Source organism: Penicillium cataractarum (genome assembly GCF_028827025.1).
Source record: "Penicillium cataractarum strain IBT 29864 chromosome Unknown utg000008l, whole genome shotgun sequence".
NCBI classification, from domain to species: domain Eukaryota; kingdom Fungi; phylum Ascomycota; class Eurotiomycetes; order Eurotiales; family Aspergillaceae; genus Penicillium; species Penicillium cataractarum.
In genome coordinates, this window is record NW_026622744.1 from 1,862,098 (window position 1) to 1,884,994 (window position 22,897).

Below are 22,897 nucleotides of genomic sequence, written 5' to 3' on the forward strand. Positions count from 1 at the left end.
CTGACTGGCTGCCCGCCTGAGCATCGCGGGGTCCACTGGGGTCGATCGGACTTGACTGCGAGCTTCTCTTCTTCAGGTGGGATGATGCTTTTTTAAGCTCTTTTCTATTCCTACACTGTAATCTACTTTATCTGCTCCATCAATTCCTTACACCCATCATGGATTCCACCCAGTCCACAGAGCCTAGCAAGCTCTCCGAGCCCCGCTACATCAATTTCCCCAGTCTGCCCTCCGACGCCAAACACGAGGACGGTACCCCCGCACTCAACCGACACTCGTCAACGATCACCCGCGGCCATGAATTCCCGGGTGCGCGAGTATGTTGGAATGCAAGGACTTTCAATTGCGATGCTCAATGCTGACTGTACTAGGCAATGCTCTTCGCTGCCGGTGTCCCGGACAAGGAAGCCATGGCCAAGAGCCCCCATGTGGGTATTGCTTCTGTCTGGTGGGAGGGCAACCCTTGCAACATGCACTTGATGGACCTGGGCAAAACGGCCAAGAAGGCAGTTGTTGAAAAGGGAATGATTGGCTGGCAGTATAATACCATTGGTGTTTCGGACGCCATTACGATGGGCAGCGACGGTATGTTAGGCGGGAAACAATACCCTTAAGTCAAAATGCAAGCTAACTGTTTGGATTAAGGCATGCGATTCTCTCTGCAGACGCGTGAGATCATTGCCGATAGTGTCGAGACCGTCACCTGTGCTCAATATCATGATGCCTGTATTGCCATCCCCGGCTGTGACAAGAACATGCCCGGTGTAGTGATGGGTATGGCCCGTCACAACCGCCCGTCGATCATGATCTACGGCGGTACAATCAATATTGGTTACTCAGAGCATCTCCGCAAGCCAATCAACATCTCCACATGTTTCGAGGCAGCGGGTGCCTATGCTTACGATACCCTCCGCCAGCCCGACGATGGCGGTGATACTAGCAAGACCAAGGATGAGATTATGGATGACCTCGAGCAGCACGCCTGCCCTAGTGCCGGTGCCTGTGGTGGCATGTTCACGGCTAACACAATGGCCACTGCGATCGAGTCCATGGGTCTGTCCCTGCCTGGATCCTCATCTACTCCTGCCTCTTCGCCTTCGAAGATGCGCGAGTGTGTCCGCGTAGCCGATGCCATTAAGATCTGCCTGGAAAAGAATATCCGCCCCCGCGACCTTTTGACCAAGCGATCCTTTGAGAACGCACTCGTGATGACCATGGCACTGGGTGGTTCCACCAACGGTGTTCTCCACTTCCTCGCTATGGCACGCACTGCCGGTGTCGACCTGACATTGGACGATTTCCAGCGGGTCAGCAATAAGATTCCCTTCATTGCAAACCTATCTCCTAGTGGCAAATACTATATGGCCGATCTCTATGAGATCGGAGGTATTCCGTCGGTCCAGAAACTGCTGATTGCCGGAGGCCTCCTGGATGGCGACATTCCCACCGTCACTGGCAAGACGCTGGCTGAGAACGTGGCATCATTCCCCTCGCTGCCCCAGGACCAGACCCTGATTCGCCCATTAGACAACCCTATCAAGGCTACAGGTCACATCCAGATTCTGCGCGGTAACCTCGCCCCTGGCGGTGCTGTAGCCAAGATTACAGGCAAGGAGGGACTCCGGTTCACGGGCAAGGCCCGAGTCTTCGATAAGGAGAAACAGCTCAACGACGCCCTAGATGAAGGCCGCATCCCACGTGGGGAGAATCTGGTTCTGATCGTCCGCTACGAGGGCCCTAAGGGTGGACCCGGTATGCCGGAACAGTTGAAGGCCAGTGCCGCGCTGATGGGTGCCAAGTTGAACAACGTTGCCCTCATCACGGATGGCCGCTATTCCGGTGCCAGCCACGGTTTCATCGTTGGTCACATTACCCCCGAGGCAGCGGTGGGAGGGCCGATTGGACTGGTTCGCGACGGGGACGTCATCACTATCAATGCCGAAACTAACGAGTTGTCCATGGATGTATCCGATGAGGAGCTTCAAGAGCGCCGCCGCCAATGGACGCCACCGGAACCACAGATCACTCGCGGTGTGCTGGCCAAGTATGCACGATTGGTGGGTGATGCATCGCATGGAGCCATGACAGATCTCTTCTGAATATCGTAAGAAAAGGGGATAGTGATGGTATGTTAGGGGGTTAGGGGGTGAAGGGGATGTGTATAGGGGAGGTGTCCCCATCGTTTCAAATGAGAACATTCCCGAATTCTGGGAACAGCAATATGGAATATACCAAAAAAATTATGAACATGGTTTCCTGTTTGTTACTATTAGGGGGAAATCTCCACATTGTGTCGAAGAACCCTCAACTTCTAGAAGCCCTAGAAGCCACTTGAAGAAAGTTCAAAAGCCAGCGAAGGCGGTCGATTCCGTCATGTGCGCCCAGTGGAGCCGGTGAGTCACGTTGTTTCCCCCACGCTGCGCCGCCGGAGATTGTGACTGGCCGAGTCTAATGCTTTTTCTCTGCCTCATTCTTGCCCTCCGCAACTTACGCCTCACTCTTTCCACCTCTCCAACGTTGTCGATCCGGCGCCTCCCATTGGTGTCGTTGCTTTTGCCCATCCCCCTACGATCACTCCACCGCATCCAAGCAACACCCGTTGTGGCCTCGCGTGGTCTCATTCCTCTAGCTTTCCCGGGGTCCAGAACCCTGGGGGCCTCTATCTTGCGCTTGTTCGCAAGTGCAAGACCGAAGAGCTACTTAAGCCGCCTCAGCCTCAGCCATGGGGAACGATGGCGCTGGCAGTTCGATCTCTGCTCTTCACGAGTCACTGTCTTCACAGTCCGTTAATCGATCAGGCATCGCGGCCGTTTTGCACCTGTATCACTCTGCGCGCATCGCTGCCCAACAGGCCTCTTGGTCTTCCCTCGCAGCTTACCTTCGCTCCCTCTACCGCAATGACTCTGTGAATTGGGGGCAAGTAGCATTCTTGACTACCTGCGTGATCACGATGGTCGGTTGTGGCTTGTTCTCGTCGCTCATCTGGCGATTGCGGTCGCCGGAGAAGAGAAAATCTTCTTCCCGACCGCGCCTGGGTTTGCGCAAGCGCTCGACCAAGTCTTCCACCAAGCCTCTTACCTCCTCGGACGATGATTACGAGGATGATGACTATGATAGCAACGGCTCGTTGCGCCATGGTACTGAACCTCATCGCCAGGCAACTGAGTGGTCGTCACAGCCTCAGCAGCAGACCTCCGATGGTAAGCGAGATTCCAGTGTTGACTTTTCCCCCTTCACCATTGCCAATTATAATTTCGCTAACACTTTAAAAGCATTCAAGACAGATCCCGGTATTTTGAGGAAGTTCACCACCTACAACCCTTACACTACCTCCGTCGCGACATACCCGGCCGTTCGAACTTTTTATTCCCCCCACCCGAACCTCAGTCGCCTTCCCGATAAGCCATCTCCCGTTCCTCTGCTAGTGTTCATCCACGGTCTCGGAGGGTCGCTGGCCCAATTCCACCACCTCCTTACAAGTCTTTCCAATGTTGGATCGTGCTTTGGCATTGATCTGCCGGGTTGCGGTCTGTCCAAGTTCGCGCCCACCGATTGGAACGCATACACCGTGGAGGCGTTGGCCGAGTTGATTGCTGTCGCGATTGAGAGACATCGTGATCGAGAGAATGGCCAGGGCGTGATCCTTGTGGGCCACAGTCTGGGATGTTCCCTGTCTGCTCTGCTCGCTTCGTCCTCCTCTCCCATTGGAAAGGATTTGAAGGAACATATCCTTGGTCTAATCGCGGTCTGCCCTCGCGCCACACCTCCATCGGCCAATGAGGTTACAACCTTCCGCCGCTTGCTCTCTATTCCTGACCCGATCTTTAACTTGTGGCGTCTTTGGGACCGCCGTGGTGGTATCAAGAGTACAAGTGTGATGCGAATGGTCGGCAGCGACGCGGATGAAGAGACACGAGGTCTCCAAGTCCGTTTCAACAAGCAGAGTCGAACGCCAGTCTGGCGTCGCATGGCTTGGGGCACGCTTCCTGATTACAGCCAGGATGAACCCGTCGGAGGTATCCCTGGAGATAAGGTCTGGGCTGCCATTCACATGCCCATGCTGTTGGTTGCAGGCGAGGCAGACTCGGTGACCAAGCCGGTGGAGATCCAGAAACTGCTCCAATTCTTCGGTGATGTTTCTGCGCATACCACCATTGATACTAGCGGAAGCAGCATCATCCCCGATGCCTCGCGAGTTCACGACCAGGGTTCAGCCTCGTCCACGGGTCTTGCCCACGAGGAAAAGTTTGGCCTCCAGCCTACCGAAGGTGAGAAGCTGATCGGGCAGCCAAACCGTAATGATACTGGCCGCAAGCGACTTGTCAAGTCAGCCATTCTCCCGGCGCCAGCTTCTCATGCTTTGCTTTACGATCGAGCAACATATCGTACACTTTCGGGCATTATCCAGGACTTCTTGTCCCAGCATATTGACCAGCGCCTGGGTCTGGGGTGGCAACTCCAATACATGAACACATCAGGAAAGTGGGACGTGAAGAACCTCGCCAAGTGGCAGAAGGTTGCGCCCGTCTCTCAACCGATCGCAAATACCTTTGCTGCGCTGAAGATGCTTCGTGAGGTTGACGAAGAGCACAACCCAGTGCTATTCTCTCAGAAATACCAAGGCCGCATTTACGCTGTCGTTGATATTAGCCACGAAAGCCCAGTCTACAACCCGTTGACTATGGAGAAGGGCGGTATTCACTACAACAAGCATCCCACTGTGTCCAAAATTCCTCCCACTCCCGACGAGACTCGCGACTTTATCGCCCTGGTCGATCGGCTTCAAAGGGAGATCGACGATCAGATGGAGAAGCGCGAGGACACTACTTTGCCCCGGCCACTGGTTGGCGTCCACTGCCACTATGGATACAATCGCACTGGTTTCCTGATTGTGTGCTACCTCATCGAGCGTCTGGGCTTTGGCGTCCAGGATGCCATTGATGAGTTCAACCGGTGCCGTCCCCCTGGTATTCGGCACGGGCATTTCATTGATACTCTCTTTGTTCGATATTGCGTCGGACTGAAGAGAGCCCCAACCCTGTAATTTGACATCTCTTGTTTATCATTATTTCCCTCTTTACTTTCATCGGCGTTTCTAGGTTAGAATTGGAAGGGGTTGGTCGGGTTTGGAAGGCAAGGCATTTGGCAATGGGTATTCCACTTTTACTTGGTTTTGCTGCATTTTTACAGGTTACGAGAAACGATTACATTCAAACCAGCGATAGATGTGTGTTATTAGGATACGAATCATGGAATCATAATATTATTTTGGGCATCGATCGTTCTTCGGAACCTCTCGGGTTTTCACAAACAAATTTCACTTTCCACGTTTGCTAATGTTCTTCCTCCAAAATTCATCAGGAACCGATCTTGAATCCTCGATTCCGATTTTCGAGCTTCCTCTCGAGATAGGCCTGCTAGCCGGGACTCCTTGGTAGGTGATGTTAGTGTGCTTACACCTATACGCCTTATAGCGTATCCTATCGATCTTTCTTTCCGTCTTCCTCTCTTCCTCCTTTTCCTTCAGCCAAGGCTGAATTCTTTCTTTCACGTGCCGATATACCCCATTGTCGATATGAATTTCGAAGACCTTTAGTTTTTGCTTTGCCTCGATCATCGACTCCATTTCGTCGAGCCATGCGGATTGAATGTAGCGTTGTTTTTCTTCATCTGTATCTCCAACCATGTCCTCGGGGATACTTTTCATATCTGCTAGACCGATTGTATCCACAAAGACGCGGATTTCGGTCAAATTGACGAATGTTTTCTGCAAAGTGACCCAGAATTTATCATATTGGATTCTATTCTTGCGAGACAGGTGTGGCTGTGAATCTCGTCGGAGGGACCACCAGAAAGTAAGACGGTGGATATCAACCAGTCCCTGGGCGGGAACTTGCCGGGGAAAAGTCTTGCTCATAGCATCGTAGTTTGAGAATCGGAATTCGTTCGTGCGGTAGAGTACTTCGAGACTTTCGAGGTATCTATTTCGACGATTAGTACCTCGTGAAGCTCGTCAAGTTCGAGGAAATGAATACCCACACCTTCCAACAAGTAAACATAATCCTAACATCCATCCATAGTCCCCAACGCTTAGAGACTATTGTAGCATGATCTGAATATCCCGCACAATCATCCCAATCGAACCTCTCCGTTCTTGCAAAGCACTCGAACGATTTGATCTGCCATCTTTTCTCGTCTTCCAACCAATCACATTCGTAGTGTATAGGTCTGTTCCCAAAGAGGAGCTTGTAGATAATTAGTCGGATTTCTAGCGGTAACCGGCCAAAGAAGATGCTTTGGCTTTGTGGGTTGGTTGAAGATAGAGCTGGGTATGGTTTCTTTTTCAGCAGGTGCTTCAGGGGTGGGCCATTATCTGATAGCCTGTGTTTTTCGGATTCTGGTTGTTCGGGATTAGATTTGTTGAAGCTATGGTCTACCGGAGCTTGACTTACTTCTGTTTTGGAACCATTGAAGGGGGTTTGGAAATGTCATGGTTACTGGAGTGGTTAGACACGATGGAATGAGGTTGAAGCGGGGGCCGTGGGTGTTATCATTGCTTCTAGATTTCCACTAGGGAAGGATCCCTGCTTAGCCGCGAACTAATCCGCCCAAGGGAGATTATGCGACATCTTCGAGGTTGACATTCTAGCTTTTCGAGTTACAGTACAGCGTTGACAGCACGATGTTTATAGGTAAGATCCACATACAAGCCTTGGTGCCTTGGCGCCTGAGATGGCAAGGGGAGGATCTCGAATAATTTTGTTGCCTTAATTTGTGCCTTAATTATACGGCCACCAATCATCTCATCACATGACCGTGCTTAGGGTACGGCTAACCCAAACAGGCTAAGCGAACCCACGGCACACAGACGTGACCACGACGCAGACCCAACGGGGCGAGTTTGTGTGTCTCTTGAATTTTTGGACTTCGACCCTGCCCACCTCGACTTCCGCCAAACGACTCTTTCCCCTACGCCCTCTTCGGACCCCTCGAGACCGCAAAAATGGGTGGTGTTTCCGTTCGCGATGTGGACGTAAGTGTCCTTCAAATTCTGATGGCTTCAGTTCGCCTGGTCGTCGGCTGGTGTGCATGGTTGTGGATGATGGATGGGTTCGTCTTGGAGGAAGGCAAAATCGACACAAAGGCATCGGGTATACGGGCAACACTGGCACACACTGTGTGATTCGAAATCCCCGGTTTCGCCAATCGCAGATTCTGCTGGCTGTGGGAGCGCAGTTCTCGACATGCGAGATCCTTCGTGGACTTGATATTATGGAGCCTCCAAGCTCTGTTGATCAAGATCCGATGGTCAAACCACAAGGTGCAAACGAAACAGCGCCAACGGAATACTGAGAATTCTGCATTGCGACAAGAGATGGAATTGCCTTCAAAGACGAACCCGACACATCTGCAAATTCACACATTGGACCCGACCATTCGCGACCTGCATTGACATCCACGAGACACGACGCTAACCATTCATCTTTTCCTCTCTTACAGGCTCAGAAGTTCATTGCCGCCTACTCGGCTTTCCTGAAGCGTCAGGGCAAGCTCCCCATCCCCGGCTGGGTTGACACTGTCAAGACCTCTGCCTCCAACGAGCTCCCTCCCCAGGATGCTGACTGGTACGACTCTCCGAATACACCAAACCCACCAAATCCAAAATCAACTGTATTAACATGATCTGTTAAAAGGTTCTACGTCCGCGCTGCCGCCGTCGCCCGCCACATCTACATGCGCAAGACCGTCGGTGTTGGCCGTCTCCGCAAGGTCCACGGTTCCACCAAGAACCGTGGTGCCCGTCCCGCTCACCACGTCGATGCCTCCGGCTCCGTCGACCGCAAGGCCCTCCAGGCTCTCGAGAAGATCGGTGTCCTCGAGGTTGATGAGGAGAAGGGTGGCCGCCGCATCACCCAGTCCGGCCAGCGTGATCTTGACCGTATCGCCAAGACCACCGTTGACGAGGATGAGGAGTCTGACGAGGAGTAAACGTGTCTTCAAAAGGCTATAATTTGGCTTTCGGGGGGCTCGTTTTGGCTTTAGTCCGGAATGATCACAAAAAAATAAAAACCTTTTTTCGGAGCTAGGTCCCGGCGATTTATCACGTTTGTTCTCCAACCTTTTTCCTTTTTTTACCTTGATGACCAGACGGGGCTAGCGGAGAGAAAGCGGAAAGGTTTTTTTTATTTGCATGAGGAGTGCGAAAAATTCCCGAGAGCATGAGCGAGAGGACGAGACATGGGCATCCGGCTCGTTATCTTTTTTCGTGTCCGAGTTTGCAATGACTCGGCCTGGAGAGAGACGAGTTTCTTTTTCCTTAACATATTTTTGACCTCCCTCTTTGACCCCGAATTACCCCTACGGCGTCTTTGTTCCTGTTTTCTCTCGCGGTCTCCTGGAAATAAAGAGCATGTCTGACCAAACACGTTAAAACCGTTCATCTCTGGGTTGTAGAGGCGTAAGATCTGAAGATGTAGATTTGATAGGGAGATGTGTATTCTGAAGACCCTTTTTGCTAGTAGAGATCATCCAATATGTTGGATCATTGTATATGGAGTATCATTCCTTTTCAAATCTATCTATAATCTTAAAAATGCACTCCCTCGCCCGTTCATTTCTTGCCTGCCTGCGCAGACGGATCCTATAGTTATGGTCAGTAAAGAGCCTGCATTCAATCTGGAAAAGATTACACACCAGATAAACCTGATAGAACTGCATCTTCACATCTTCTCCCTCCTTCTGAGGCGCAAAAACCACCCGCCCAGCCCAAGGCACATAGACATCCCTCTCAGGATCAGCCTTTAGTCGGTAGTTCACGCCACCGTAGAGCATGATCTCATTCTCACCACCGAAAAAGATATGAGTAGGAGTGTGCTTGCGCGAAGCCACGTGCGTCCAGAGACCATGGCGCAGGGGAAGAATCTCTGTCAGTCATAGTAAGCATTCTGTCTTCAGATACTAGGGTCGAATATACTATATGCAAGAAAGCAATACAGTTCGTCCGCAAATATCCTTGCATATTACTCAACCGAAACCAGGGAAAAGGAAACATACCAGCAGCACCCTTTGCCTCCTTCGGTCCCATAATCAGAGTAGCATCTTCCGTGAAGCTTGCCACATATTTCTCGTGCAAGGACTCGGTATCACTGGTTCGGTAAAAGTCCTCCATGAAAGCAACGATGGCCGGCCCGCGTGGCGGCGCGAGAGCAGCGTCGTAGGCGATTTTATAGGACATGATGCTTCGTGTTGGTAATATGAGTGAGAATAGAAGAACGCAGATTGGAACTGGGAGTAATTGAAGTCAAGTAAATAGAGGGAAAGTTAAAGCTTAGCCGCATGTATGGATCGCGGTTGATTTGCGATCAAAACGTCGACATCATGAGGGGAACCATCGGTCCGATGTATGGTGCCGCATCCGATCTTATCGGCGACTTCCATGGGAAAATATCACCCACCGGGTTATTGCTTAGGTACTAGAATCCTGCAACACTGGGTTTACTAATCATGGCTTCAAGCATGGAGCCATTGAATTCGGACTCTCATACTTAACTTCATGCCAATATATGGGTTTGTAATCGACGGCAAACCTGGAATCTCTATGCTTTCCGTGTCTTCCGACGGCTGCGCGTCCCCCACTTTACGCCCGCCATGGATTGCGATGGAACCGGATGAGCCTCGGCTCGTATATTCGAGGGATAGTATCTTGCATGGCATACGATGCTTCATCAGGTCATTTATCGATGCAATATATTCCTCTGAATTCCTAAAAATGCCATTTATGTACAATGCAATAGACCGAAATTCCGTAGACTGACCAGTAGAAAAGAGCTAATCAGGTCCAAAGAATTAACACTTCTTAACATCTCCCTCGCCATCCTGCTTGAAATCCTCCCAACTGGCCCGATCCGATCCATTAGGACGACTAGCCCTCACGAACTGATTATCAACACCCGAGACAACGGCAACGGGACGCACAACTTCGATATCCGTGTTGTACGCCTTGGAGAACCAGCTCTCAGTCAACGCCTGCTGGCCCTCCTTCGAGCTAGCACCGGAGGACATATACAAGTGTGGGAAACGAGTCTGCATGCCCTTGAGTACAGTGGACGAAATGCGATCCACGCTATCACAGTGGCGTAGTTTGAAGAAATCCGCTGGCTGGGCAGCGCGCAACTTCTCCTGTACCTCGGCGGGATACTGGCCGACGGCGAAGAGGAGAAGATCATAGTGCATCAGGGAGGCCTTGCCGTGGTAAGAACCACCGGTCTTGGCGCGATGGTAGAGACCAGAGAGAGCGGCGATAGCGCCCATACAGCCCGTGCCGTAGTCAGAGATTGGGAAGGGAGGAACAACGGGGTTGTCGAGGCCCATGAATTGACCTTGAGCCCAGGCGACACCAGTAACCTATGTCGTCCATATTAGTCAATAAATCAATCGATCGTGCTCGGTAAAATCAACTTACGCAATCGGCAATCTGCTGCCAGCCAGCTCGTTCGGCCCACTCGCCTTCGTAACCGAAGCAGTTCTCGTTCACATAGACAATGCCCTTTCCGCGCTTCTCAGCTAGAGCAGCCATAGCCTGGGGACCGTAGCCCAGCTTCTCGAGAGCGCCGGGCCGGTATCCATCAACAATGACATCGGCATCGGCTACGAGCTTCTCGAATTCCTGCCGTCCGGCCTCAGTCTTCAAATCAAGGTCGGCTGCGTGCTTGCCCATGTTACCGTCGACTTGAAAGAAGGGTACATCGGATAGATTGGGACTAGTGATTTTCAGAACGTCGGCACCATATTCGGCCAGAATACGCGTAACCGTTGGGCCTGCAATGATGCGGCACATTTCGAGGACTTTGACACCCTCGAGGATCTTCTTGCTTCCAGTTTGGCTAGCTGGGAAGGGAGTGGGAGGAAGATCACCCGGAAGCTTGTCTACCTTCCAGGCAGGCTCTTGGACGTTCAATTTTCCCTATGCTTAGCATTAGCGGGATACGCCATTGTTGAGAGTGGAGTGAAGATGCGTACGTGAGGAGTCTTGATAAAGTCTTCATACTTGAGTGCCGGAACACCAGCCTGCCGCCTCTCCTTGTTCATTGCCTCCAGCTCGGGAACGGTATACTTCTGTACCTTCTCCTCGATGACCTTGATAACTTCCTCATAGTCGGTCAAATCCGGACGATGGCCCTCGAGACCAATCATGTTGAGGGTCGTAGTAGCTTCCAGAGAGCCGTGGATATGGTAATATTCACCGGGAATCTTGGTCTTATACAGATTAGCCGACATGCGACGGTAGCCGTTCGACTGGGCCGCCAAAAGATCAGTATCTGGAGGGAATGTTAACACCATTCTTTCTTTTCCTCAAAGACGCGCTGCAATTTATTGCTAGTACGTACCCTTCAACTTAGACTTGACATTAGGATCCAACTTGGACAATCCATCAATTTTTGCCATGTATGCCTGGCATCCGAATGCCGTTGCACCCTCGAGGCTCACTTGAACGTCACGCGGCTGCGATCCGAACCGCAGATCCGCAATTGCGGCAGCCACAGAGCCCTCAATACCCTTCAAAGCCGCCAACGTCTCGGTCTCCTTGAAAGGGATGGGGAAGTAGATTTCATTATGGCTTGAAGAGAAAGAAACATGATCTTTGTTCGCCTGTACCTGTGGTGGTAGGTTCAAGCGCTCGGACTGTGCGCAAAGGTCGGAGAAGATTCGGCTCGTCTCGACGAGAGGCGAATAGGACACGCCGTTGGTGTGACCGTTGCTCGCCATATTGAGTGATCCTTGTCGTATGAGCTTTGAGATACTTCTTGAATATGCCGTTGAGTTATACCAGTATGTTGTCTGGCAGGGTGGGAGAGTCGCCTAGGTGAACCCAAGCAGTAGGCGATCTATAAAGTTGTGGAAAAGGTTTGTATGGAGATATTTGATTGGCGATTGTTAAAAACCCGGGCATACCAAAGAGCCAAAATGTCAAGCCGCGCGACAAGGAAGATCAAAGTCTATATAGGCGTACAAGTATGACGGCACTAGAGTCGGGTCGAGCAGGCCGGGATTTTCTCCGTCGGGAGACTTTTGCCGCATCTGGGCCGTCGGCTCGTGGATTTACTTCTAGAGCGGATATGGAACTGACATACTACGAAAATGCAACTGGCTTAACAGGCCTAAATGTGCCAGAGGGGCCCCCGCAATTGCAGATCCGAAAGAAACCGTTCGCGGTTCGGAGAAAAGCCGTTCGGATGCGATAAGATCGGATGTTGCAGTCACGTGAGATGCTTGTACACTGTCCCTTGATTCGGTATCTAATGCATACACCTGTGATGGAGAATATAGATCTTTGTTTCAAGTGTAGAATAGACTCTAAGGGTGCTCTAGTTCGACCATGACCAACTCGCATTGAGGGACTTGAGCCACTTGGCATAGCTCGACTTAGTACCTATGCGTCATGAAACTGCGTCTCCTATCTCAGACATTCGACTAACAGAATCAAAATGCAGTTAATTATTCTATCGATCACATCTACACTTCTACTACTAGCCATATATGGAGTTGATGAGCTTGTGTCGTGTGTCTCTATGACAGCGGGCCGCCCCGTGAGATATATCGTATTTCGATGCAAAAGTGGGGGCCAAAGTAGTACGAGGGTGGCCCAGCCTCCAAACAAACCCCCGCGATCCCCTGAGATATCCCCTGAGAGAATCTCCAATTCTCCAAGGGCTGGATGAAACAACTCATATCCGGTCATCTGATGCACAGTCATAATGTCTGGGGTTGAAATCATAGGAGTCGTCGCCAGCATCGTCCAGATAGCCGAGTTGGGTGGCCGTCTGTCCGTCAAGTTGTGCACGTTCTGTCATAAATTCAAGAATGCCAACAAAGCACTCCGGTACTTGTCCAAAGATGTCGCACTCACCTGCAATGTGCTGCGCCAGCTGGGCGAGAGCTTGGGGCAGGATGACTTGGCTTGCTTGTATTCCCCCGACGCCTTTGAAACGGCCCAGGATGTGCTGAGAGAATGCGAGCAGGTCTTTCAGGATCTTGAGAGTGCGATCGAGCAACACTATCCGGATCCCCTCTCGCAATCTCGCGTTGAAAAAGTGACTCGCAAGTTCAAGTTTATGATGAACGAGTCCCATCTCGACACCGTGGCAGGGAACTTGGAGAGATTAAAGTCGACCATGCTACTGATGCTGAATGTGGTTATATACGCTGGACAGATACGAAGGTACCTCAACCCAATTATTTTTGCCTCGGAGACGACTAATCATGAGATAGTCGACGAGAGACACATGAGCTCCAAGAACAGCGCAATCTTCTCCTTGTTCTGACCAGTGAAAAGATAGAGAGTGAGAGGGATTACGAGAGGCTTACGAGAACTCTCCAATATACCAGCATTACCGAGAAAGTTCCACACACAGAGAACTTGGCTGGTGGTGCCCAGCCAGATGAGATCAAAGACGAGCTCTACCACTACTGCCAAATGGTCAAATCCGTTCTGCACGATATCAACACTGTGCAACAGCTTCTAGACCGCGATCGGTATTCTAGAGTCAGAAGTGGCTTCATCAATGTGCACAGAGCAGAAGCTTTGGCGCTTCAGCGTATTCATGGCCAGAGGGCTATCAGCCTCTTTCGTACACACTTGAGTGAAAGCTGTAAGCTGATATACGGCGTACTATTTCAAAAGAACGCCAGAATCCCCAATATTTTAGTTATAGAGTATTCAGATCTAACCCACTAGCAGTCCAAGTCGATACATCCATCCAAGCTCGCAATTCCTTGAACTCGGCGCAGGAAACAGCCCAGGTACTTCCTAATCTGCAAAGCGCCATCAACTTCAATCGGGCAAGTGTAATCAAATCGCCTTCCTCGCAGCTTAATGCATCAGAATTGAGTCCCCAGCAGATACGGGAACGAGCGATGCTGATATCCAGGGAATTCCATCTTTCTCAGCCGGTCCAACAAACTCCGGGCCAAACCGACCCGCTGAATTCCCAGCAGACACTACCGCAACCGTTGGATCCGCTCCAAGCACGAGCAATGCATTTGCAACAACAGCAAATGCAGAGGCGGATGCTGAATATGCAGAATAGGCCGGTGGCGCAGTCACCACCTGTGCCACAGATGCCGATATATGGACAGCAGATGCAACAACAGCAGATGCAGCTGAATCAGCCTAGTCTCAATCAGATTGATCAGCTGCCCAATCGGCCACATGGAGTGCACCAGTCAGCGCCGTCAAAACCGTTTAATTCTGACCTACCAATTCTATCGCCACCACCATATCAACATCGTGTGCGATCAAAATCTGGAATACCTGACCATTCCTCAGGTTCAAATGCACGACGGGCAGTTCCGCCAAAACTGCCAATTCCAGTCACTCAGCGTTCTAAAAGTGATGTCAAGCAGTTTTCCCCTGCCCGCAACTTTCCTGATGCACGTATTCCCCCATCAACCAATCATGACTTGCAACGGCTGAGACTAACGTTGAATTATATAGCCAAGCGCTTTTGCCTTAGACTTCAGTGTATTAGAACACCCGGACATCTTGGAAAACTTTGACTTTGACAAATTCTTGGACACGGAGAGCCAGCCTCAACACGATCAGCCCATGCCTCGGGATTCAGGTGATTCGAATCCGAAAAGGAAGAGCAAGAAGCGGAAGGTGATTGCAGTTGCATCTGCAGAGGACAGCTTGGAGCCCCAGGTAAATTCTGAGTTTATGCCAGAAGAGGGGAAGTCGAAAAAGATACATCTGGATTCAAACGTCTCCATGGACGAGTCATCCTCTACAGTTGCATTGTGTGCTACAAACGCTGGAGCTGAAACTCAGAATCAAGTGTCAGCATCTACGGAAGATAAGCCCTCAACCTCGGAGGATACGCCGACTGAAGGCTTGGATGCCTGGATTCTACGATGGACAACATTGGAAAAGACGGAGCTGAAGTAGTTAGTCTACCAAGGGAAGGTTAATATAAAGGATTGCTGTTTAAATGACTCAAATTTTGGCAGAGGGGTGGAATAAGCAACATGAAGAATATCTCCAGACAGACATGACATTGGTCATTATATTCCTCATTTGCGAGCTCTCAAATTGGGCTTGAACCGTGTAGCTTGTAAGCCCCGATGTTGCATTATCATACTGCATTCTCACATGAATGAAAACCAAGACTCCGAGTCAAATGAAGCGAACGGAGCGAACATCACACCGGTAAGTCAATCATAATAATCCAAAGCCAAGTCCAAAGCGCGACACTGCTCGATCTCATCGAAATCAACCATCGAAGACGGCCACTGTAAACGCCGAAGCTGATAACTACCGTGCTTGAAAGGCGTCCACGAGCCAACCGCTTCAACCTGTCGAGTCGTATTGACATATCCTCTTGCTTCTGTGTACTTCACATCCGGCGTTGGATTGAACGTTCGGGCAAAACTAGCCCAAGAGTCCAGCACAAACTGCTGGAAAGGCAGATCGAATTCATCTCTGAATGGAAGGCTTTCGCGTAGGAGATTGCCAAATACGTAGTAGAGTTCTCCAGAGTGACATTTGAAGTACTCTTGGCTTGGATCGCCGTTGGGATAGTCTGCTGTCACGGGTGCTTGGCAGAGGGGAGGATTGGGCGACCAGCCGGGCATCTGGTAGGTACGGTTGAACTCGTAGAAGAAGATTTCGGGGAATATCTTATTGTTGTATCCAGCGTAGGCAGTCGCTTGGTCGACACATCGGAACATTCCGTCGGTGGCCACTCGTGCGGTCGTGTTGAAGATATTCAGTGTCTGGTTAGAGCCAGAGGGCACCGGGAATACTTGGCTAGGGGCTACCGTTGACGGCAGGCCAGATACATTCAGGAATTGCTGGATTGTCTGTCCTGCTGTAGGATAGCCAATCATGGCAGCCCCGTCATCTCTCGTTGTGCCTAGCAACAAAGGTACCCCCGCAGTAGAGTGTGGGTTTTTCAGATCGAGCTCGGAGCTTTGGAGATATTCTCCATCCACTACGAGGTAGCGTGCTGAATCACTGAGAGTGGAAATAGTCGTGGCGGGAAGAGCTCGTAGACACTCTAGTTGAGATGCAGCATGCGTGCAATTCGCTTCCCTCACGATAGCATCTCCGACAACGCTCACCTCCTCCTTAATGGTGTAGTACTTCGAGTACGTCGTCCCATAAGCCAGACCTCCAAGATTGCTCTGCATTATTGCAGCTGCGAATTTCCCTTTAGCTTTAGGCGATGCTAACAATGCTCGTACTGATCCCGCGCCTGCGGATTGTCCGAAAATGGTAATTTGATCGGGATCACCACCAAAATCCTGGATATTGCGACGAACCCAGTCAAGCGCGGTGATCTGGTCTGCCAGTCCATAATTCCCCTTGGTTGTACCATCATCCAAAGCGAGGAAACCCAGTGTTCCCAAGCGGTAATTAGTAGTGACTACAACCACGTCGCCTCGAGAAGCAAGATTTCCTCCGTCGAATGTAGGATCACTGCCCGTACCACTGGTGAAGGCACCACCATGAATCCAGAACATCACCGGTTTCAGTTTATCGGACCTAGCTTTTGGTTTTGGGAGATATGGGGTCCAGACATTGAGGAAGAAACAATCTTCTGAACCATCCGAACCTTGTAAACACTGGGAACCGTAGTCGAGAGCAGAAACGTGATCACCGTTTCCTTCGTATGACTTGGTGTAGGCCCATCGCTTTGGTTGCTCGGCATACCGAATACCAAGGAAGCGAAAACTGAACCGATCCCGGAAGCTGATCTCGGTTAGTCGGGAAATTCAAGATGTCATATGGGGAGCCTCACCCAGTAAGGTATTGCTTGTTGGAGTTCACAGTGACCTGCCAAGTGGCATTGGTATCCTTTATATCGGGCGTCGAGTAAGGCGCAGTCTGTGTACATAGTACTGGCAAGTGCTCATTTGCAGAAGCCTTCTTCACGTAGCCGTTCGAGTCTATGCTGGACGGTGTGCCGCGGACAGGAGCAACCCAATACCTCTGATCGAGGGAAAGTTTCTCTTGCAAGACAAGATAGTCTAGATCATTTTGGATATTTCCGAATCCTGAACTCGAGTCCCACAGCGATTCGCCGAGACTCTTGCATCCATTCAGGGCATTCTGTAGTGGCATCGCATCTAGTACGAGCACACCGGACCCAGTATGGGGGCTTGAACTTTCTATGCGATTTATTTTTAGCAGTAGCTCTCCTCAATCTGAATTGAAGAAAGTTCTCACCCAACAAGTCATTGTGAATAAGAATCGAAATATCGGAATCCAACGTCCCGGGATTCACGACTGCTCTAGCCGCGACTGCCAGAAACAAGATAGTATAGGGAAGAGCACGCGACATCATGATAATCACATAGTAGTGTATACTAGATAAGATAAACTCAACCCCATGCCGAGAATTATCGTCATGCAGCTTTATTTATCTTGAAGAATCAGGGTTTTCTTGGTAGACTCCTCTTCTTCTCCCCGTGTCCCATTTAGCCATCCACTCAGAAACCCCGCGCCGGCAAAATAGCTTCCACCAAAAGAGCCGCAGACGATGCTATTCGTCCGGCGACATGGAAGAGACTGCTGGAGAACAAATCAGAATTGGTTTTGCCTATTTTATATCAAAGGAAATTTTTCTACTCAAGAATCCATCGCTTTCAGAAGGTCGCTGGAACAGAAGAGTGTACTGTGTTCGGATAATTGGCCATGCTCATCATCTTCAAACGGGTCAGCGGCAGAATTGCATCTCGCGTGGCTTGAGAGACCGGGCTGCTTCATTTGAAAATTTCTTCAAGCCTTTGCATAAGAAGATATGAAATATTCAGCATCCTGCCTTCCCTGCCTTTGAAGAAAGGTTCCCCGCAACGGCGTGTAGATCCGGGGAAAGGGGGTTGGTATGAGCATCACGAATATACAGCACCTTCGATTTATCCAAGCTCAATCAGTGTCTGTATAAAAGTTTAACAGAATGAGACTTTTACTTAGAGCAGCCCGCCCTGTTCTCCTCCAGTTACCCATAGCACTAAGCTCGTCCCTTCATGCCAAAGATGCTTAACTCCTCCGGCCGACCGATGGTTTTCTGGCAAGTCTGCTCTACAATGACCTCAGATGCTAACAGTTCAGGTTTTCCTTCATGTCTCATAACTATAACATATTGGTTAAATCGAGGTCCCGGAACTGGATACAAAGCCCGGGCTCCGGCTCTATATTGAGGGATTTGTATGCAAGGTGGGGTCAGTATCGTGTCTTTGTGGAGGGGAGAATGAATTGTGCTACAGATCGTGCGATGTATTGTGTACAGATTTTTGAAGACTTGAAGGGAATAACTAGGTATGAACCAGCAGCTTGCAATTGAGTAGCTTTTCTAGCAATATCCAGCCATCGGAATGCGCAGCTCTTATCTATGGTGAGGGGCTCGTTGTGTTTGTGGGATCCGCTCGGATCCCAGACGAGGGGGCGTGAACCTGCAATTGTTGAAGCAGCGTGGAATGCAATCGGCACTCGAAGAATTGAATGCGAAGCAATACTAAGCTAACGCCGATTCCGGTGTCCTATGGTCTCACGAGCTATCGCACTTAACATAGAGGAGGGGTATATACGTCCTACATCGGAGAAGCAGTCAATATACCCGCCACCCGTGCGCAATAAATCAACGAATTCAAAGTTTCCACCCGCATGATTTACCTCAGAACCGCGAAAAGCATGCAGTTCATCATTCAATCATTGACTTCAAGTTTCGTCCGTATACAAATTCTAAATATCCAATGGTAATCGCGCATACCGCCATGCTGGACAATTATCCTCAACGCGGAACCAGGGCCAGCCCGCAAACGACCAGGCTGGGATTCTCCGGGAAGAAAAGCCGAGAATTGGAGATTTATGTTGTGGAGGTCAAATATTTCTAAATATATGAGTTATTTTTTGGGATTTTTAGGGAATTCGCCTTTTGAGTGTATAGTTGAGCTCAACCCTATGGTAGTTAAGCTAATGCCCCCCACGCCGAGGGGAAGAGAGGCCCAGTGCGTCATCGCAAAGGGCGCAATAATAGATCCCAACGAGATATTAGACCCGCCGACGTATTCATAACTAGGATAGATGAAAATCATCATTAATTGATTAGTTTTCAATACTTTACTTTTTCTATCGGGCTCATTTATCTCAATAGGTTCCAAGTCTAGCTCAGCAAAGTACCCAAAAGCCGTTATCGTACTGTACAAGGCAACGCAGGACGTTGTACCCTATGCGGAGTTGGAGGGGCACTAATAATAAGCCAGCCATTAATCAGAGGCACGATACTACTCCATAATCACGGAGTACAGTACTCGAGTAGTCTACTATAAACCACGCAAAAAATGCAGGCCAAGTCAGTCGTGCATTCCCGAATGTGGCTTGACTCCAAACCAACCCTAAAAGCAAACAAGGCTGTCTCATTCCTATGGTATGCGTTGTAGCGGCCGTTCAGGCACCTAGAAGTAGTTACCGAGAGGCATTTCGCACCGCGGCTGGCGCGAGTCCCCGCGCCCCTAGTAGTATCCAAGTGGGACACGCGTCGAAAAGAACGGCGAGGGGACCGTGTTCGGAGTGGGGGGAGGGGTAGGGAATACTGTATGTATGCACTGATGCAGAGCAGCAAGGCATATAATAATCAACAGCGGTAGGAATACAGTCATCAACAAGTCGGAACAGCGTGTCCCTGCAAGACGCGGTCCGTATTCGATACAGTAAAACATGCTTCGGGCACGATGCCAAGGAGTATCTCGGTACTTTGTGACGTCAAAGCACAGGCTGGAGAGTCCAGATTCCCGCGGGCGTAGGGACCCGCTTAGGAGTGGATTTTGGGATTCTAGTTACTTTAGGAGGGGCAGTCTACTGTATTTTGAATTTTGAATCCCAAGAATTAGGATTTGTGGGATAGAAATGGGCAGATAATGAAAAAGTTAGCGAGGGTTGGAGTTAAGTAGCGAGTACCTCAGGAACAATACGGGTAGTCAGACTGGAAAATCGGGTGAAGCGGAAATCTTCAAGTAGAGTTTCTGACCAACAACCATACGACTGGACCACGTGCCGGCAACGGGGGCTTATCAGGGCTGGAAAACTGACTTTGGGGATTTTTGCGAAACTTTGGTTCTCCCTTTGCGTAGGGTTACGCCCTTCCGACTTTGTGATCGACTCCTACCGCGATATGCGTGCACGAGCACCCCCGGCTCGGTTATGACTGGCCGATAAGGAGATTCTTCGCAATACTGCGATTTCGGACGCATACCTGGCACGGGGCCATGGAGTAGTAGGAGGGGGACGATGTACATACTCCAAGAGAGGGGTTGGTACACTAGTATAGTTATCCTAATAGTTATCGTTGGTGGGATGTATTATGTATGTACCTATCTATATGTAGGTACCGATGTAGGTACCTGGGAACTAGTCAGACTAGAGGAACAACTGGAAGTAGATCAGTGCCAGTGGGAATGGAGGGATCTCAGTTCCCTCGGCTGATCGGTTCAGGGATGATGGAATGGTTCAAAAAAAAAACAAGGAATATCCAATCACGAGTATATAGTAACTCATCCAGTGGTAAATCTTGATTGTACTGGTCATTCTCCTACTATGATAAAATAATCGATAGTATAATAATTATACATAAAATTCCAATATGTCAAGATGGTCTCATCTTGACACTACGACAATGGCATCATGCAAGAGTATACTATACTTACAGTAGATCCTCTCAACCGTACATCTCTTCTACCTATGACAGTAGCCAACGGGATCACACACTCTTTCTGGACCAACTGGACCCATTTGAACCCCCGGAACCTCCCGGGGCTGCTGGCTCTCCGAGGCGCCAATCAACGCACCCACGCGCTGGGCCTGGAGAGCGTCTGCGGAGTCCCAGACAATGCCGGTCCAAGGCGATCAAGAGTGGAGTCCCAAATACAGTACATAGTGTAGTGTACTCCGTAGTAGTACTGTACATCTGGAAAGTATGGAGTACAGTACAGAGAATACTCCTTAGGGTAATGAGAGCGGCTGAGTAGTACTTGCCCTTATACTTCCCCCTCGTCACACACACAAGCCCCCCTCCTGATCTACTTAGTCTCTGCTACTTCTTTCTTTCTTCTTTCCTCTTATATTCTCTGTTCCTCCAGACCATCCTATCTTAGGCCAGCTTTGTTCTCTTTGACCATTCGGACTTTCGACAGACCGGCCCGATCGCGTGGTTGATCTACTTCACCCCCCTTGCCGCGTCGCATCTTACCCGCTACTACGTGGAAAGCACAAAGGCACCGCGCATCTGCAGTCTGCCTAGACTTCTTCCAACATACACACACACATCCATCCCATCCCTCTCTTCTGCTGTCTCTTTGTTCTAAGAGGTGAGTCCTTTCTTTGTTCGCCCTGGCCGTTGCCACCCGTCAAACCAACCAACTTCCCCCAATCGCGTGGCGCGGCGTTATCGCATTTGTATGGAACGGCCATGTCTGACTCATCTGCGCCCGACTGCCTTGTTTGCGACAGACAGATTCTCTTCTCCTTCTTCATAACCACCCAACATGGCTGCTTTTCAGACCAACTCCAGCATCGCGATGGCTCTTGCTGGCAAGACCAAGACCGCTTCTGTCGATATCCCTCATCCTCGAGCCGGCGCCGGCGCCCGCAAAACCGCGTCGCGACCAGGCCACCCGGCCATGCTCCCAACGCCACCCAACTCCATCTCGCCCACCCTCCCCCCACAAGCCTTTAAGCATCGCCCCGCCCTGTCACCAGGATCCCCGCTGTCCACAGTACCCCAGCTGGACTCCGATATAGATCTCCAGGACGCCGTCGACCATGCCAACAGCCAGAACCACCCTGAGTCGGCTGCGCATGAGGATCTCGACAGTGCCGGCGCGATCACGCCCGCTATGTTGGCCAGATACCACCTGCCAGAGATTCTCCTGCAGCAGGGCCCCCTCGCGATCCGTCACGTTATGGGTTTCCTGACCACCTCGGTGCCTGGGTTCTCGCGCATCCCACCTGCCAAGGCGCGTCGACTCGTCGTGGCGGCGCTCGAGGGCCGTGGGAACGGCGGCGAGGCAGGCGGCGTCGATGGCGATGTGCTCTTTGAGAAGGTCGGCTGGGGACGTTGGGACGCGCGCCGTCGTGGGGACTCCCCGCGCGATCGTGAGCGTTCGTTCGCCGTCTCCTCGCCCCCGTCCAGTCTAGCTGGCTCCTTTCAGCAGCGTGGGCTGCAGATCGAGGGCCGGCGTGGCTCGACCTGGTCTGCTGTGCGGAACCCGTACGGTGTCAGCATGGCGGACTCGACGGCGTTCTCCTATACAGAGGACTATGGCGGTCACGAGGACTTGGACATGCTTGAACACGAGGCTGACAAGATGTCGCTGGATGGCGACGACGGCCACGAGTACTGCTCTTCCTCCGAGGCGCCGGACGACCTACAGGACGAGGAGTGGAATGAGGGTGACGTGACGGACGAAGAAGACTGGGCACAGATCGGCGCGGATGCCCTGCGCGCCCGCTCGATGAATGCCGGTGGTGGGTTCATGCGCAACAGCAACGTTGCCGCTCGAGCGAAGCCTCTGCCCGTCGGGGCGTTTGGCAACGCCAGCTTCGGCGGACCCACTGTGGCCAAGTCGGCGCCCCGCAACTTCGATACTCAGGAACGCGCTGCGGTAGAGGCGCTTCTCAGCCTGGGCTCTATGTAAAGGCTCATTCTACGATTCATTCATCATGACCGGCGTTTTTTTTTCTTTTCTTTTCCGTCAGGCATTCCTTTTTGGGTTTTCGTCTCGATCCACGTTTTTTGTGGTTTCTTTGTTTCCGGGATACACTTTACTATATCCATAATGAGGTCGTCAAGGCTGGACCGGACCACTCTTGACGCTTTTCAACATCTCTGCCATTGTCATG

At 50.8% G+C, this 22,897-nt stretch overlaps 10 protein-coding genes across 10 annotated transcripts; 6 read left to right on the plus strand and 4 right to left on the minus strand.

Annotated features, from left to right (window-relative positions):
* Positions 1-158: 158 nt before the first annotated feature.
* ilv3B (putative mitochondrial dihydroxy acid dehydratase) lies at positions 159-2,099 on the plus strand (the record flags this gene model as incomplete). Its single annotated transcript, XM_056702725.1, has 3 exons — positions 159-317; positions 372-585; positions 646-2,099. 3 exons carry the CDS (start codon positions 159-161, stop codon positions 2,097-2,099), a joined length of 1,827 nt encoding a protein of 608 aa, XP_056551725.1.
* A 623-nt stretch (positions 2,100-2,722) lies between these two features.
* N7496_009813 (uncharacterized protein) lies at positions 2,723-5,044 on the plus strand (the record flags this gene model as incomplete). The annotated part of the gene is made up of 1 exon (XM_056702726.1): positions 2,723-5,044. The coding sequence occupies one exon, from the start codon at positions 2,723-2,725 to the stop codon at positions 5,042-5,044; it is 2,322 nt and encodes a 773-aa protein (XP_056551726.1).
* A 273-nt stretch (positions 5,045-5,317) lies between these two features.
* N7496_009814 (uncharacterized protein) lies at positions 5,318-5,917 on the minus strand (the record flags this gene model as incomplete). The annotated part of the gene is made up of 1 exon (XM_056702727.1): positions 5,318-5,917. One exon carries the CDS (start codon positions 5,915-5,917, stop codon positions 5,318-5,320), a length of 600 nt encoding a protein of 199 aa, XP_056551727.1.
* A 1,086-nt stretch (positions 5,918-7,003) lies between these two features.
* Positions 7,004-7,989, plus strand: N7496_009815 (40S ribosomal protein eS19; the record flags this gene model as incomplete). Its single annotated transcript, XM_056702728.1, has 3 exons — positions 7,004-7,033; positions 7,501-7,625; positions 7,695-7,989. The coding sequence occupies 3 exons, from the start codon at positions 7,004-7,006 to the stop codon at positions 7,987-7,989; spliced, it is 450 nt and encodes a 149-aa protein (XP_056551728.1).
* Positions 7,990-8,611: 622 nt separating this feature from the next.
* Positions 8,612-9,235, minus strand: N7496_009816 (uncharacterized protein; the record flags this gene model as incomplete). Its single annotated transcript, XM_056702729.1, has 3 exons — positions 8,612-8,641; positions 8,695-8,924; positions 9,055-9,235. 3 exons carry the CDS (start codon positions 9,233-9,235, stop codon positions 8,612-8,614), a joined length of 441 nt encoding a protein of 146 aa, XP_056551729.1.
* Positions 9,236-9,846: 611 nt separating this feature from the next.
* N7496_009817 (CAIB/BAIF family enzyme) lies at positions 9,847-11,766 on the minus strand (the record flags this gene model as incomplete). Its single annotated transcript, XM_056702730.1, has 4 exons — positions 9,847-10,404; positions 10,463-10,963; positions 11,020-11,318; positions 11,388-11,766. The coding sequence occupies 4 exons, from the start codon at positions 11,764-11,766 to the stop codon at positions 9,847-9,849; spliced, it is 1,737 nt and encodes a 578-aa protein (XP_056551730.1).
* Positions 11,767-12,755: 989 nt separating this feature from the next.
* On the plus strand, positions 12,756-14,087 carry N7496_009818 (uncharacterized protein; the record flags this gene model as incomplete). The annotated part of the gene is made up of 3 exons (XM_056702731.1): positions 12,756-13,219; positions 13,270-13,649; positions 13,900-14,087. The coding sequence occupies 3 exons, from the start codon at positions 12,756-12,758 to the stop codon at positions 14,085-14,087; spliced, it is 1,032 nt and encodes a 343-aa protein (XP_056551731.1).
* Positions 14,088-14,209: 122 nt separating this feature from the next.
* Positions 14,210-14,944, plus strand: N7496_009819 (uncharacterized protein; the record flags this gene model as incomplete). The annotated part of the gene is made up of 2 exons (XM_056702732.1): positions 14,210-14,434; positions 14,495-14,944. 2 exons carry the CDS (start codon positions 14,210-14,212, stop codon positions 14,942-14,944), a joined length of 675 nt encoding a protein of 224 aa, XP_056551732.1.
* Positions 14,945-15,210: 266 nt separating this feature from the next.
* N7496_009820 (putative carboxylesterase) lies at positions 15,211-17,342 on the minus strand (the record flags this gene model as incomplete). Its single annotated transcript, XM_056702733.1, has 3 exons — positions 15,211-16,750; positions 16,800-17,169; positions 17,228-17,342. 3 exons carry the CDS (start codon positions 17,340-17,342, stop codon positions 15,211-15,213), a joined length of 2,025 nt encoding a protein of 674 aa, XP_056551733.1.
* Positions 17,343-21,540: 4,198 nt separating this feature from the next.
* Positions 21,541-22,692, plus strand: N7496_009821 (uncharacterized protein; the record flags this gene model as incomplete). The annotated part of the gene is made up of 1 exon (XM_056702734.1): positions 21,541-22,692. One exon carries the CDS (start codon positions 21,541-21,543, stop codon positions 22,690-22,692), a length of 1,152 nt encoding a protein of 383 aa, XP_056551734.1.
* Between the last annotated feature and the right edge of the window lie 205 nt (positions 22,693-22,897).